This window comes from Notamacropus eugenii, chromosome 2 (assembly GCF_028372415.1).
Source record: "Notamacropus eugenii isolate mMacEug1 chromosome 2, mMacEug1.pri_v2, whole genome shotgun sequence".
In the NCBI taxonomy this organism is placed as follows: Eukaryota; Metazoa; Chordata; class Mammalia; order Diprotodontia; family Macropodidae; genus Notamacropus; species Notamacropus eugenii.
Genome location: NC_092873.1, coordinates 395,017,168 through 395,034,258, shown reverse-complemented (window position 1 = coordinate 395,034,258; position 17,091 = coordinate 395,017,168). Strand labels below are relative to the sequence as shown.

Genomic DNA, 17,091 nt, shown 5'->3' with positions numbered 1-17,091 from the left:
CTTCACAAAAACTATGCATTCTGGCATAAAAACCTAACAAACAAATACAGAAAAACAGATATATTAAATGTACCATTTTCAGACCATAATACAATGAAAATTACATTTAGTAAATGGCCTTGGAAGATTAGATTAAAAATGTATTGGAAATAAAATAATCTAATCCTACAGTATAGTGGATCAAAAAATAAATCATAGAAACAATTAAAAACTTCATTAAGAATATAACAACAAAAATTTATGGGATGTAGTCAAAACAGTACTTAGGGGAAAATTTATATCTATATAAACACATCAATAAAAAAGTGAAAAGGGAGAACAATAAATTGGGCATGTAACTAAAAAAAGAAGAAATTAAAAATTCCAACCTCAATGCTGTTAGAAAATCCTACTATGCTTCCCTTACCATCTCACTATCTCGTGCTCTACAATAGCTCTTCCAAAGCTTTTCACATCTCCTTAACATGTCCATAACTCCCTATATCCCCACCTTCTCAACTAAAAACCATGCCTAATATTTTACATGAAAAAAAAATTGAGGCCATTCACTGTGAGCTCCCTCTTCTCCATTCTTCTTCATCCCATATCACTCTTACATTTTTTACCACTATCTCCTCTTTCATCCATCTTACATAAAGAGGAAGCCACATTTTTTTTTTACCAAGGCTAACATAACTTCTTGCTGAGCCACCTCATCTCCATCCTCAGGTGAGAAAAAGAGCCAGATTTTCTTTTAACTGTGTGCCTTCCATATCTTGCTGCGCATGTAGCCTGAGAGAAGGCAGCAAGGGGCCAGGCTGGACAACTTTTATCTGTCCCTGAACAATTTCCTATGTTGGGATTCTACTGCTTGAGGTCACTGGATTTGGCAATTCTGAGATCATTGGTTAACTCTGGAGAGCAGTTTCATTGGAAGGGTGAGATCAAAAGATGGATTGTAAAGAGCTAACAAGACAATCAGTAGAGAGAAAATGGAGATATCTGTGGCAGATTCCCTTTTCAAGGAGTTTCACCACAAAGGGTAGAAGATATATAGGAAAATTCCTATCGGGATGCAAGAATGTCCCCTGAGAGAAAGTAGTAAGTGGCCAGACCTGGCAACTTCTATCTGCCCCAAAACTTTTCCCTGTGCTAGGAGTCTACAATTGCCTGCTGTGCAACCTACCTGCTGGTCTAACTCCTCTACCCACTCAAGCAATCATATTCCATCTATATCATGCCATCATATTCCATCTATATCATTCCATCATATTCCAACAGACTGCCCCTTTTATCATCCTTACCCTGTCATGTATTTTCAATCTCCTCCCATCTGCTGGCTCCATCTCTACTGGCTACAAATATACTCACATCTCCCTCACCCCCAAAAAACCCTCATTATTAAACAATTTGGTACTGGTTTAGTCCATCTACCAAGCCAATTTATGAAGGTGTGGCCACTGTACATGCTATGGCTTCTTGGAGCCACAGATGAGAGTTGGATGAATCAGGTAGACATCTGATATATGAATGGGATGGAATGCCACTGTGCTGTAAGAAATGAAGAAGAAGATGGCTTTGGAGAAACCTGGAAAAACTTGTATGAACTGATGGAAAGTGAATTGAGTAGACCCAGGAGAACAATATAGACAAGGAAAGACTTACGAACCCTGATCAACACAATGATGAGCCCCAATTCCAGAGGACATATATGAAATATCCTGCCAACCTCCAGATACTCAGAGTACAGATTAAAGCCTATGTGGGGCTCTGGGTCCATGACTAATACAGGATTGTGTTTTGCTTGACTATAACAATATAATAAGGTTTTGTTTTTCTTACTTTCCCAATGGGAAGGGTGTGGAAGCAGGAAATGGGAAGAAGAGAAAATTCAGGGCTGAAAATTTTTAAAATAGAATTAACAAAATAAAAATTCACCTGTTACAAGCTCTTCCCAACCCCCCTTAGTGCTAGTGCCTTCCCTCTGTTGATTATCTGCAACTTTATTGTGTATATATATCTTATTTGTACATAGCTGTTTACATTGTCTTTCCCATATACTGTGGGCTTTTTGAGAGCAAAGACTGTCTTTTGCCTTTCCTTTTATCCTCCAGTGCTTGGCACAGTGCCTGTCATATCACAAGTGCTTAATAAATGCTTACTGACTATTAAATATTACTTTGCTTCATACATTACATAGTGTAGTCAAACTGGTCTTTTTACTATTCCTCACTCTCAACACTCTACCTCCCATCTCCATGCCTCTGCACTAGTTGTCCTCCATGCCTAGGACATACTCCATTTTTACCCTTGCCTCTAAGAAGCCCTAGTTTCCTTCAAGACTCAACTCGGGCACCACTTTCTACATGAAGCCTTTCCATATCTCTCCAGCAAGCAGGGCCTTTCCACCAATTAGCTTGTATTCCTTCTGTATATATCTTATACATAACTACTATGTATAAATTGCTTCCCCGAGTAGAATGTAAGTCTCCACGGACTACATCACTTTCATCTTTGTATCCCCAGCACCTAACACAGTATCTGGCACACAGTAGATTTTTAATAAATGTTTGCTGATTGATAACAAAATCATAAAAAAAAAAACCCCAGAAAGGAGCATCTGTTATTGAGAGTGTTACATAGAGAAACTACTAAATAACTCCAACGATGTCCAAAGTAGAGAAAAATTTTTCATATATACCAAATATATTGTACTGGCAGGAAACTGGAAATGAGGTAGATGCCCAATGACTACAGAATGGCTGAATAAGTTGTGGTTCATGAGTGAAACTGCATATTGCTACACCAAAAAGAAATGAATATGAAGAATTCAAAGAAACTTATGAAGACGTGTACAAACGGATGATGAACCAAATAAGCAGAACTAAGTGAACAATATATACAATGAATATAATAATTTAAAGGAAAGCTACACCAAAAGACCTTAGGCTGACGACCAGTACAATGGGTCTTCAATTGAGAGGGCTGAGGAGAGGACACACCTCCCTCCTTGTTGCTGATAAGTGGTGAACTCTAAATACAGAATGAGGCACATGCTGCATGTGCAGTGAGTCAATTTCTTTTGCTTAACTGTACTTCTTTGTTAAGGGAGGCTTCTATAATGTAGTATTGGGATATAAAAAAAATAAAACTTTAAAAAGGCAGTTCTTCAATAGCAATAAATTATTTCTCTTTCCTGGCCTGCCCTATCACCTTATTGAGAATCAGTCACATTTAAACACCACTACCAAAAAAAGCAACATAAGTATTTCAGGATGAGATAATTCAAACCAAATCAATGCAAGTAGGTCGGTGACACAATTTTTTAAAAGGCAACTTTAACTTGGTAAAGCCCCAGGTGACTGAGCTACCTTATTTAGAACCCATCTAGAGAAAGAACCAAAGCAGGTGTTCTTAGAAATGATACTAGTCTAACATAAAAAGGTTCACACAATTATTCTGTGTCGGTTGGTTTTCATGTCATTTTTTATCTCTTCTTGCAACAGGTTATTCCAAATGTAGTAATAGCCATAAAGAAAAAAGTGTTTATTACTACATACAAAATAACATTCTCTACTGCACCTACATCAAAACGTTTCTTTCCTTTTTCCCTATTATGCTATACTCAGACAAATACATTGATATAAAATTAAAAATTACCTGCATTTAAAATATACAGTCCCTTCATGACTACCATCATGTTTTCCTCTTTGAGGGTTGTCCCATTCTACTCCCAGCCAGAGTCCTAGGAGAAAAAAATATGAAATGAGAAATAATTATGATGTATGTAGTGTTTTCCTCCCACTCTATAATATATTTCATAACATAAAACATATCACTAAGATAATATTAATGAAGGACAAAATGCTATTTTTTGTGAAGGCAAAACATTGTTCAATCCTGTACTAAGCAAAACCAAAAATATGTTTAATTCAAACCATGGACCACAAAAGTCTGTTAGAAGAACTCCAGCTTTTTTTATTTTATCAAATAAAATCAAATACAAGTATTTATCTTTATTCAGTACAGACGCTTTAAGAACAACTTGCTGGGATAGTGGGGTTAGAGAGAAAGACTAGGAAGTCACAGAGCACTGTTATTTCATCGCAACACACACACACACACACACACACACACACACACACACAAAATCTCAATAGGTGGAAGCAGAAGCTTCTCTACGTCTAGCAGATAAGACATGCACTTCCAGCATTCAGTTGTCATTCACCCTCTGTAGGACAGACTGCCTGCCTCTTGTTCACTCACAAAAATTAGTGATTTTTTACTCTGTAGTCACTCTAATCTGTTCCTTGATCTGCTGGCTTTTAGATAACACTTGGCAAGGAGGGGGAGAGAGGGCATCTGAAATCCTATCTACTTTCCTAACCTTGGATATGGTAGCTCATGCCAAAATGGCTTATTCTGAACTGTCATTTCAAGTTATGAAACAGATCCAATAAATTATCCTAAACTGAGACAGAAGAGATAAGTTGCCACAATCTGTGAGTAAGGTCCATTTCAACTAAGCTACTTGGAAGTAGGTTCAATTTAGCTCTGAGGATTATAAGCTGCCTAGTCCTATGTTAAATTTTTTCAAGCAATACAGCAACCATGCTGCAGGGTCCAATACAGCTTACAGGAAAAATAACTTAAACAAAAGGAATAATTAATTCTAAATCCAAGAGAAGTGACTGAGAAGGAGAGACCTACTGCAAATGTGACATATGCAAATACGCTCATATTTTCCCTTAGTGGGAAAAACGCACACATGAACACATATTCACTGTCAAGATTCAAGCCAATATGTGACACTTTAGAAGCCAGTTGCTAGCCATGACTGAGGACCTGGTGCTATAGGATGGCCCATATCTTCTAATTATCTGTGGAAAGGGAAAAGACAATGACTCAGAAGGGGCTGAACCAGAACTGAGTATGCATACAAAAGATTCTCACCCATTTCTTGGTCTCTTTTTTCTATTTTGGGTTATGAGTGAGAGAGGACTTCTTTAAATTATGGAAAAACAGGGAAGGGTAGATGTGAGTATGTGGAGCCTCTATTTCTTTTGTTTATTCCTTCTCGATCTTAGGTGAATGAGAGTTTCAAGAGGGGAGAGTTCAGGTAATTATTTCAGTTTAGGAGGCCCAGAGGTACCATCAGAGGCACCAATGGTGACTAAAATCAGTAGCAGAGCCACTGGAGACAGTAGCTATGGTCACGAGAGTAGCCAACAGAGAAGATAACCTGTAGACAAATTTAGAAAGATAGCCACCTGACAATGGCAGTTTCAAGGGAAATGACCCTGGAAGAGAGAAGAGCTGCCTGTGGACTCCAGAAATGCATAGATCCTGAAAATCCAGTAGTTAAACCTAAGTGGAATTTTATGAAGTCATTCCATGCTAGGAGTTCGGAGATACTTCTTTACCACATATATTCTCTAGTTATATACCTTACTTTTTTGGTTGTTCGGTCATTTTTGAGTCATGTCCGACTTCATGACCCCATTTGAGGTTTTCTTTCAAAGATACTGGAGTCATTTGCCATTTCCTTCTCCAGCTCATTCTGCAAAGGAGGAACTGAGGTAAACTGGATCACACAGTTAGTGAGCGTCTGAGGCCAGATTTGAACTCAAGAAGAGGTGTCTTGCTGATTCCAGATCCAGCACTCTATCCACTGCACCATCTAGCTGCCCTTGTACTTTAAGTTTGAGCCCACTTTCCCCAAAGATTTTGTGCGTACAAAGGGAAAATGCAGCCCTGTTTTTGGTGGAAGATTTTATACCAATTCTTTTTGCTACAATTCCTTTTCTAAAAGTTAATGGAGTTCAAATGGTTGATTGACAAAAGGGAGCAGCACACTAGTAAGGACTTAGGTTTCGTGATGTTAAAAGCCACAACACCTCTGGGTTGCCTCTAGAAATCTGAGGAAAGATGTAATCAGTCATCCTCTAAGGAATCAGTTCACTAATATGAGTAGGGGTTAGGCAAACAGATACTACACCACAATATATTTATAAAGAAGCCAGAAAATCAAACTTTTTTTGTTTATTTTGAGGATAATGGGAAAAAATCTCTATGAAAGGAGCTACAGAATTAATTATTTTGAAACTGAAGAATGTCTCTGAAATAAATACCTTCTAAGTTAGCTATTTTATAATTTTAAATTTTTGTACATCAGGTTTTCTTAACAATGACGTTAACAATTTTAAAACTAAACATTTTAAAAGTCTTTTAAAAAGAAATTCTTAGACTTCAAAAATAAACCAAAGCAACTGCATATCGAAATAAAGAAAATTAAGCTTTCAGTTAAATGACTTTTGTTTTTAATAGATTCTAGTAATAACATAGTTACTGTCAACAAAACCACATTTTAGGTATGGCACAACTGCATTATAAGGTAGCTAACTAGATTTAAACACACCACAAGTCAAATTGTATCTCTTAAACAGGACAAATCCATATAGTAAAAACCAACAAAATTGGAAGTGGTATCATAAAGGGGTTACAATCTACTTCTACTAGTAGGACAAACTTTCATTGAAACACTAACAATATGAAGAAAAATAATAATAAATTATATCTACCTGTTATGGGAGGAACACTGCCAAAGTAGCGCACTGTTGCAAGTTCTCCATTAACATCAATTCTTCGGCCAACTACATCAGAAGGCACAGAATCACTCATGTTTATAAGGCTAGTGTTAAAATATTAATTATCTAGGAGAAGAAAAAAAAACCCATGTTAATAAGAAATTAGTCAAAATGTTTAGAAGACATTTTTTAAAATTTGCACTCCATAGTATTTTAAAATGAAGAAAATGCTTCCTATTCAATTCCAGTCTTTTCTAGATTTAACAGGTAGGATAAAACCCTATGTAGCTTATTTATCTGACATAATTTTTATTTAACATGGCTCTACTAAAGTTTATTCTAAATTTTTTAGGCATCCTGAGCCAGTTCACTATGACTAGTCCTTATCATGGGAGCAGGAGAAGGGATACAGAATATTATCTTCTCAGAAAGAGATAACGAACCAAAGAGGAACAATTAAACAACTCTTGCCAGAAAGAGCTGAATGAAGCCCTAATGATGAATGAGTACCATTTAGAGTGAAAAAAACAAGCTGAACCAAAAAACAGCAAGAATTTTAAGAAAATATCAATTATTTTTAGAAATGAGATATATGAATAGGTAGGACAAGATTCTAATATAACCAGAGCCCAGCAACTTGAAGTTTTAAGGCAACACTACCCAACAAGGAGCCCTTTAAGTCAATGATAAGTCAGTCCAACCAAAGTCATAAGTTATACTTCGAACTCTCTGCAAAACTAGTTTAGTAGAAAGAGTACAGGATTTAGAGTCAGAAAGACAGATGCTTCTCAATGTAAAGCTTAACTCATGTCACCACTCCAAGAATTGATGTTGGTAGAGAATGGAATGAATCTGGACTCCACTACCTGTGACCATAGGGAAATTATTTTGCCTTTCTTCACCTGAGCTTGATAAACCAGAAAGCTGGGGATTTGACTTAGATGAAGATCTCTAAGGCTCCTTTTAGTTCTAAATCAATGACTTTCTATGTACAGATATCATATTCAAATTTAGTAAATTGTCCTTGAAAGCAGGAACTTGCCTTTGTATCTTCTCCACTGTAGTATATCCTTCTATCTAAAGCAGTATATCCTTCTATCTAAAGCAGAGTTGAGAGTTACACTAATTTGCTTTGTATTAATCCTAATAAATCTTATCTTTTTGTATGAGGACAATCATCCCTGTCAACAGCAGGAATTCTGGTGTCATGGAAATGTAGGCAACAGCTGTGCCAAAGCATGGAGACAGGGAAGAATCAGGTGACAATCTCACAGCAGATATTTAATAGATTGTGATAATGAACGATGAAAGAAAATTAATGTGCCACTTTGTTATGAATGACAACATTGCTATTTTCCCCACTGTTGTTTATTTTATATTGAACACTTTTATATGGAACCTTCATAATCTTAGAACTGAAAGAGACTTGAGAAGTAACATGATCCAAATTTCCACCCAACAATTTGCAAAAATATCCTTGATTTCCTTCTCTCTCTGTGTGTGTGCATGTGTATGTGTGTGTGTGCATGCGTATGCGTGTACCACTCCTTTCAGCTTCAACCACTTATAATTAATTATGGCCTTTATTGCATTTTCTGTTGAATCTGCACCTGCAGATTAGTTATAAATGGTTTCCTGTCTTGCTCCCCAGTTTTAGTAATTGGGCTCTTGTCATCCCCACAGGTGTCTACTGCCTAGGTCACAGTTCTTCCAGGACTGAAGTCTTGCGTTGCCCTTTTATTGACTTGGAATCGGGTTCCAGATACTTGCCTATAAGCCACCCTAAAGACAACTGCATCTTTGCGCTGTTTTGCACCTTCGCCTCCTGTCAGGTGCTAGAAAGTTCCCAGTGGCATGTTACAAGGTCTCTCTACTTACTGTCTTCCAGACTGTCTGCCTACCCAGATTTCTGCCTAGTGAGTAATTGCCCATATTGATCTTATGATTCTGTCAGTTCTACTGGTTCTGGTCAATCCCAATCCAGCTTTGAGCACAGTGCCTGGTAGATAATAAGCATTTAATCAATACTATTTTACTTCCTGCTGGCAAATATACTTGGAAACAGAATTCTTTCTAGAATACTGTTATGAGTGGTTATCAAGGCTCTGCTTGAACATTTCTAGCTACTAGAAATTTACATGGAATTTCTCATTTTTGGACTCTATTAGAAAAGTTTTTTCTTAAAATGAACTAAATATCTGCTTCCCCATAATTCTTACCAGCTAATCCTAGTTTTTCTTTCAATAACAACCCAGAATAAATGTAATCCTTCTTTCATACAACAGCTGTCTGCCCACTGTAGTCTTCACTTTTCCAGGTTAAATATCCCCAATGTTTTCCCCCCAGGAGTTTTTCAAATGAAGTTTTTAGTCTCTTCACCATCCTAGTCATCTGACTTAGGTGTTTCAGGTTGTCACTTTTTCCCTTTAAAATACAGTGATGAGCTTCTTGACAAAGGATTCAGAAGTCAAGTAACTGGCTGGGAAAATGTCCAAAAAAGGCAAAAAAAATAAGACCATAGAAGGTTACTTTCTTGGTGAACAGGTATTTCCTTCTATCCTTTCAGATGAGGAAGAACAATATTTACTGTCAGAGAAAGTCAAGGCTTCTGCATCCAGTACCTCTAAAATGAATATAAAATGGGCTCAGGCCACGGAAGAGCTTGAAAAGTGAGTCAACAGGTTGCTAAAGAAGACCCCCCCCCCAAAAAAAAGCTGAAGAAAATAACACCTTTAAAAATAGGCTAACTCAATTGGAAAAAGAGGTCCAAAAAGCCAATGAGGAGAAGAAGGCTTTAAAAAGCAGAATTAGCCAAATGGAAAAGGAGATTCAAAAGCTCACTGAAGAAAATAGCTCTTTAAAAATGAGAGTGGAGCTGAGGGAAGCTAATGACTTTATGATAAACCAAGAAATTACAAAACCAAACCAAAAGAAAGAAAAAAATAGAAGATAATGTGAAATATCTCAGTGGAAAAACAACTGACCTGGAAAATAGATCCAGGAGAGACAATTTAAAAAATTATGGGACTATTTGAAATCCATGATCAAAAAAAGAGTCTAGACATTACCTTTCATGAAACTGCCAAGGAAAACTGCTCTGATATTCTAGAACCAGGGGGTAAAATAAATATTGAAAGAATCCACCAATTGCCTCCTGAAAGAGACCCAAAAAGAGAAACTCCTAGGAATATTGTGGCCAAATTTCAGAGTTCCCAGATCATGGAGAAAATACTGCAAGCAGCTTGAAAGAAACAATTAGAATATTGTGGAAATACAATCAGGATAACACTGGATCTGGCAGCTTCTACATTAAGGGATCCAAGGGCTTGGAACAGGATATTCCAGAAGTCAAAGGAACTGGGATTAAAACCAAAAATCACCTACCCAGAAAACTGAGTATAATACTTCAAGGGAAAAAATGGTCATTCAGTGATATAGACAGAGGACTTTCAAGCATTCTTGATGACAAGAACAGAACTGAAGAGAAAATCTGACTTTCAAGCATAAGAATCAAGAGAAGCAAGAAAAGATAAACAGGAAACTGACTTTCAAACATAAGAATCAAGAGAAGCAAGAAAAGATAAACAGGAAAGAGCAATCATAAAGGACTTTCTAAAGCTGAACTGTTTATATTCCTACATGGAAAGATAGTATTTGTAATTCTTGAGACTTTTCTCAGTATTTGGGTAGGTGGAGGGGTTATACACACACACACAAACACATAAACACATACACATACACACACACACACACACACACACACACACACACACATAGACAGAGAGCACAGGTTGAATCGAATCAGGAGGGATGATATCTATAAAAAAATTAAATTAAGGAATGAGAGAGGAATATATTGGGAGGAGAAGGGAGAAACAGAATGGGGCAAACTATCACTCATAAAAGATATGAAAAATCTTTTACAATGGAGGAGAAAAAGGAGGAGGTGAGAAGGGAAAAGTGAAGCTTACTCTCTTCACATATGGCTTAAGGAGGGAATAACATGCTCACTAAATTTGGTATGAAAATCTTATCTTACACTACAGGAAAGTAGGGGAGAAGGGGACAAGTGGGATGAACAAGATGACATACAGGAGTAACTAGAAGTAAACACTTTTGGGAAGGGACAAGGTCAAATGAGAGAACAGAATAAAGCGGGAACAGGGTAGGATGGAAGAAAATATAGTCAGTCTTATACAACATAACTATTATGGAAGTCTTTTGCAAAACAACACATATATAGCCTGTATTGAATTGCTTGCCTACTCAGTGGGGATGGGTAGGGAATGAGGGAGGGAGAGAAGTTGGAATTCAAAGTTTTAGAAACAAATGCTGAGAATTGTTATTGCATATAACTGGGAAATAAGAAATACAGGTAATGGGGTATAGAAATCTATCTTGTCCTACAAGAAAAGAGAGAAAATGGGGATAAGGGAAGGGTAAAGTGTGACAGAAGGGAGGGCACACTGAAGGAAGGGGGGTATTCAGAATGCAAGGTGTTATGGGGTGGACAGATGGGGAGAAAAATTGGAACTCAAAATTTTGTGGAAATGAATGCTGTAATCTAAAAATAAAAAATATTTATAGTGATGAGAATTAGAAAGCATATTCTATATGTAGTTTAAATGATATTCAGTGATGAATAATCATATATTTATCAGTGTAGTCTATGACTGCATTACCTTTTTTGATAGCATCTCATATAAATGTTTCAATTAACTAAAACCTTTTAATTAATTTCTCCCACATATAAACCCTGCTGTTATGGCAGGTTTCCTTCATTTGAATCTGTGCTTTCCAAAAAAACAAAAATAAAAACAAAGTATAAGATTTTAAAATAATCATAACTAAATTTTCATATCACCAGCAGAGGCTTGGTACAGTAGAGATGAGATGAATTGTAACAGACATGGACTTGGGAAATCACCAGGAAACAATTCATGCTGTGATAGTGGCAATTAACTTTAGGATGTTTAAAGATGGTGGTGGCAAGCTCCTGATACTATCCAGACTGACCAATATCATTCTTTAGTGGAACTATGAAGAATGACGCAACTGAGAGTGAGCTGGAAGGGTCACCTTACAGAGTGAAGCAATCCTTGGTGGTCGTGGATTCCTTAAGTTCTTTGACTTACTGTGGTGTCTTTCAACTAAGATGAGATGTAAAGGCTATATACTCTCTTTGCAAGAAAACAGTTACAGAAATACCATTTATCTTACAGGAGGCAGAACAACGTAGTGAATAAAATACTGTACTAGTTGTGTTATCCTCTTTCACTTCTAGTTCCTCATCTGTAAAACAGGGATGATGATAATAACATCTACCTTAAAAGGTTATTGAAAGGATCAAGTAAGATAATATAAGAAAAATGCTTTTCAAGTCTTAGTTCTACATAAAAATTAGCTGTTATTATTAGCTGTTATTGTCTGTCAGAGATGAAAGAATGTGAGCATGCAAGCAAAATGATTTGGAAGGGAAATGGAACAATGATGAGATTAACATCCAAAAATGTAGCTATTTGCTCCTGCTACAAAGTTTCTTATTAAAACCTTTCCTTTTCCCTTAGAGCAAGGATTCTTAAAATTTTTGTGTCATGGACCTGGTGGTAAAAATGGTTTGTAAAATCTAATAATTATGGTTTGTAGCCTACATTCATAACCAAACAAAATTGAAGGAAATGCTAAGTTTTAGCTAGAGCTAAATGAAGATTAAAAATGTAATTTTTTTCTCATACAAGGGGGTCTAAGGGAATGTTTCCCTAGGGAGGGAAAGGAAATTGATTTTTACTAATTAAAATAATTTTTCATTTAAAAATCATTGCACATATTATTAGATATTTTCTATACACTGATTTGTTTTACTAATTTTTTTATTTTAAAACTTTGATAAAAGGGAAGTCTATTTACCTTATTCCTCCACAGAAAGATAATGGGATAAAAGCACAGGGCTCTATGAAAACTAGGAATTGAGGATACAGAAAGGAGAACCTAGAGATTTGGAAAGATGTTTGCAAGGAACACCAATAGAACCAGAGAAAGAACTGGCAAGGGTGTGTAGGACAGGTTGGGCCTTGCTAATAAATTACTGCCTTATGTGTAAAAGCAGAGACAAGCTGCTGGAAGAGAAAGCTCAGATGGAAAGGAAGTTGGCTAGTTTTCATGGGAATCTTTCTGTGCCACAGCGGTTGGGCTCTCCTTTAGAAGGGCAAGCTGGGGAGAAGACGGGGGAGGGCAAAAGGGAAGGAGTCTCAGGTGGTAGAAGAATATGCTGCTGTTAATTTAGCTCTCAAAAAGAAGCAAAAAAATTAACAAAAGGAATGTGCATGCAGCCCTTGCACAAGCTGGGCCTAGCTGCCCTGATTATTGCCAGGAGAATGTGTAGGAGGAAAATGAAATAAAGTTAGAAGAGGAAGTTTTATAAGTGAAGACATTCGCTCAATACTAAAAAGAAAGTAGTAGAAAGAGTTGGGGGTGGGGACCACACAGTGTTTAGGGAGGTAACTGAGTCTTTTACTCAACAGGAGGTCACAGATAATTTGAGTTAGTTCACCCAAAGGATAGGAGAATCACTGGTGTCTTGGATAGTGAGAAGCAGTGATGAAGGAGTCAGAGGAGTATCAAAAGATAATGCAGACAGCTTGAAATTTATAGGTATTAGAATTCTTTTGTACAGCAAGCTTTTAGGGATTACCGTATAAGGAGGTAACAATGCAATTAATCTATTAGCTTTAGCTGCAGAAGAATGCAGAAGGCAGTATCCCACTGCCTCCATGTGGCCTAGTGGAGATAGATCCTGGTATTCACTTAGGAACTGTATAAGAAAGTTAAAGGAGGCAATGAAGACAGCAATAATAATGAGAGATGCTGAGGCTTATCATGGTACACACCCTTAGTGGTTTCTCACAGAAATATCATAGTGAAGATGGCACTTCCTGCTTACAAGTACCTAATTCTGATTCTACTATTTGGGGAAATAGGGAACTCTCTTTTGGAGGTGCTGGATAAGATTTCACAATTAAATGACTTAGGGGAATGGAGAAAAGATAAATTTCCTCGAGAGAGAAGAATAAATAGCCAGCAGATTCAAAGTCTGAATAGATTGACAAGAAAAGAACTGTTTACTGCTCTGTTGAGAGCAGGGGTAGATTTTGGAAGAACAGATGGTATGCCAATTAATGAACTATATAAAATGCACCCAGAAAATGGACTTCATATTAGACTGAATAGGGAAGTAAGAGGTGCCCCTACAGATTCTCCTGAAACACTGTATCCAAGTTCATCACATCTGTAAGGAGAATAGGAAATTGGTCAGGCCTTAGCTCAGATTAAAGAAACTACATTCCTAGCCAGAATGACCCCAAATCTGCAAATTAGAAAACAGTAAACAACAATGAATAAGGCTATCATAGTTGTTCACGGACTCTAGAAGCATGGCTGGCCCTATACCTACCCTCCTTCTGGTTATTGTCTCCTTCTTTCTTTTTGGCTTTTTGTCTGTTAAACCTTTTTGCTAGATTTGTTTCCTGAAGGTCTAGTACCCTCCACTTGCAGATGCCTGATCAATTAAGTTTGATGTCCATAACTGTGATGTGTTACCACCAGATCAAGCTCCAGATACCAGCTAAAGAACTGACCCTTCTCCCCAACTGATAAATGGTCAAAGGATATGAACAGGTAGTTTTCAGAGAAAGAAATTAAAGCTATCTATAGTCATATGAAAAAATGCTCTAAATCACTAATGATTAGAGAGATACAAGTCAAAACAACTCTGACATACCACATCACACCTATCAGATTGGCTAACATGACAAAACAAGAAAATAATAAATGTTGGAGAAGATGTGGGAGAGTTGGAACACTAATTCATTGTTGGTGGAGCTGTGAGCTGATCCAACCATTCTGGTGAACAATTTGGAACTATGCCCAAAGGGTTACAAAAATGTGCATACCCTTTGATCCAGCAAAATCACTTCTAGGACTTATCTCCAAGAGATCATAAAAATGAGAAAGGGTCCCACATGTACAAAAATATTTATAGCAGCTCTCTTTGTGGTGGCCAAAAACTGGAAACCAAGGGGATGCCCATCAATTGGGGAATGGCTGAATAAATTGTGGTATATGAATATAATGGAAGCCTATGGTGCTATAAGAAATGATGAACAGAAAGTCTTCAGAGAGCCCTGGAAAGACTTATATGAACTGATGTTGAGTGAAAGGAACAGAACCAGGAGAACTTTATACACAGCAACAACCACAGTGTGAGAGGATTTTTTCTGGTAGACTCAGAACTTCATTGCAAGCAATGCAAGGACTTAAAAAATTCCCAGTGGTGTCTTAAGGCAAAATGCCTTCCACATCCAGAGAAAGAACTATAGAATTCCATGGCAGAATGTAGCAGATCATGTTCTTTATATTACGCTTTGGTTTGTTTTATGATTTCTCCCATTCATTTTAATTCTTCTATGCAACATGACTAAGGTGAAAATGTATTTAATAGGAATGTATGTGTAGAACCTATATAAAAGTGTATGCCGACTTAGTGAGGGAAGGAGGGGGAAAAGTATCTAAGTTATATGGAAGTGATTGTAGAACACTGAAAACACTGAAAAAAAATAATAATGATAAAAAAGAAATTAAAGCTATCTATAGTCATATGAAAAAATGCTCTAAATCACTAATGATTAGAGAGATGCAAATCAAAGCAACTCTGACATACCACATCACACCTATCGGATTGGTTAATATGACAAAACAGGAAGATGATAAATGTTGGAGAAGATGTGGGAGAGTTGGAACACTAATTCATTGATGGTGGAGCTGTGAGCTGATCCAACCATTCTGGAGAGCAATTTGGAACTATGCCCAAAGGGTTACAAAAATGTGCATACCTTTTGATCCAGCAATACCACTTCTAGGACTGTATCCCCAAGAGATCATAAAAATGAGAAAGGGTCCCACATGTACAAAAATATTTATAGCAGCTCTCTTTGTGGTGGCCCAAAACTGGAAATCAAGGGGATACCAATCAACTGGGGAATGGCTGAATAAATTGTGGCATATGAATGTAATGGAAGACTATTGTGCTATAAGAAATGATGAACAGGAAGACTTCAGAGAGGCCTGGAAAGATTTATATGAACTGATGCTAAGTGAAAGGAGCAGAACCAGGAGAACTTTGTACACTGCAACAACCACAGTGTATGAGGAGTTTTTCTGATAGACCTGGAACTTCATTGCAATGCAAGGACTTAAGTAATTCCCAATGGTCTCTTTTGAAAAAAAAAAAAAAAAAAAAAAAGACCCTCCTCAAATGGGGGACTTCTTGGGGCAGGGACAGCTCTACATCCAATCTCAGCAGTAAGTAGCTATGGAAGAAGAGACCTCTGCCCCTAAACCCAAGATTTTGGGTCCCATTCGATCAAGGGGTGCTTGTGCTCAAGTCCCACCCTAAGATATTGTTTTATGTGTTTATTTGGTGTTATCCTTGTTAAACTGTTATAAAGTTCTTTTGATACCAGTTACCCCTAAATTCTCATTAATTTATGTAATGGATACGAAAGATCTTGGGGCCAATGATTGTTAATGTATTTTTGCATAAGGGGAAGATCTCTCCCATCCATTAATATGTCCAAATGATCTGCTTGAGTCACATGGAAGCCTAAGTTAAATGAGAATGTGACGGGAGGAGCTTGCTGAATGAGTGGAGCAGGAAAGGTGGAGCAGAGCTGAGAGGAAGTTGGACACAGGAGTTAGAGCTGAGAGAGAGAGGAAGCAGGCAGAAAACTGTGAGTGTTCATTTGTGGAAAGGCCCTAGCAGGGGGCAGGCTTGGGGATGGTGGTGCCTTCTGCATTGTTACTGTGTATAGATTTCTTTGTTGCTATGATAGATTTGACTTTCTGGTGTTGGGATTTGGCTTTCTGATGTTTTAAATAAATGTTTTGGTTCTATCTTCCACATGGAGAATGTTATATTTTACAATTCGGAATTACGCTGGCATATTCATAGCTACCAGAGGTGTTGTGAATATTGCATTGGCACTACACATCTCCAAACTGAAAATTCCCAAGAATATTACAGCCAAAATCCAAAAGTTGCAGATCAAAAAAAATATTGAAAGTAGTGAGAAAGAACTAAAGCACCAAAGAGCCACAGTCAGACTTTCAATCTACCTTTGCTGCCTTATCTCACATTATATCCTTTTACTCTGATACTCTATATCAGCCAAACTGAACACTCTCTCTCTGTACACACACACAATTTTTCTGCCTATATTTTGTTTTTGATTAACTATTCCCTTTACCTTGGGCAGCTAGGTGGTGCAGTGAATAGAGCACCAGTGCAGGAGTAGTTAGGAACTGAGTTCAAATCTCACCTCAGATACTTGACACTCACTAGCTGTGTGACCTTGCGCAAGTCACTCAACCCCAACTGCCTCATCCTGGGTCATCTTGTCATCCTGATGAATATCTGGTCACTAGATTCAGATGGCTCTGGAGGAGAAGTGAGGCTGGTGACCTGCACAGC

General features: G+C 37.3%; 1 protein-coding gene across 3 annotated transcripts in view; it reads right to left on the bottom strand.

Moving 5' to 3' along the window:
* Nucleotides 1-17,091, bottom strand: part of TBCE (tubulin folding cofactor E) — a 116,354-nt gene that overhangs the window by 62,113 nt on the left and 37,150 nt on the right. For all 3 annotated transcript variants that reach the window (XM_072647535.1, XM_072647533.1, XM_072647534.1), the window contains exons 2-3: nucleotides 6,561-6,692; nucleotides 3,640-3,724 (exon numbers count right to left, since the gene is read on the bottom strand). In XM_072647535.1, the coding sequence (XP_072503636.1) occupies nucleotides 3,640-3,724; nucleotides 6,561-6,660 (185 nt within the window). In that variant the 5' untranslated portion in view covers nucleotides 6,661-6,692. The remainder of the gene's footprint in view (nucleotides 1-3,639; nucleotides 3,725-6,560; nucleotides 6,693-17,091) is intronic.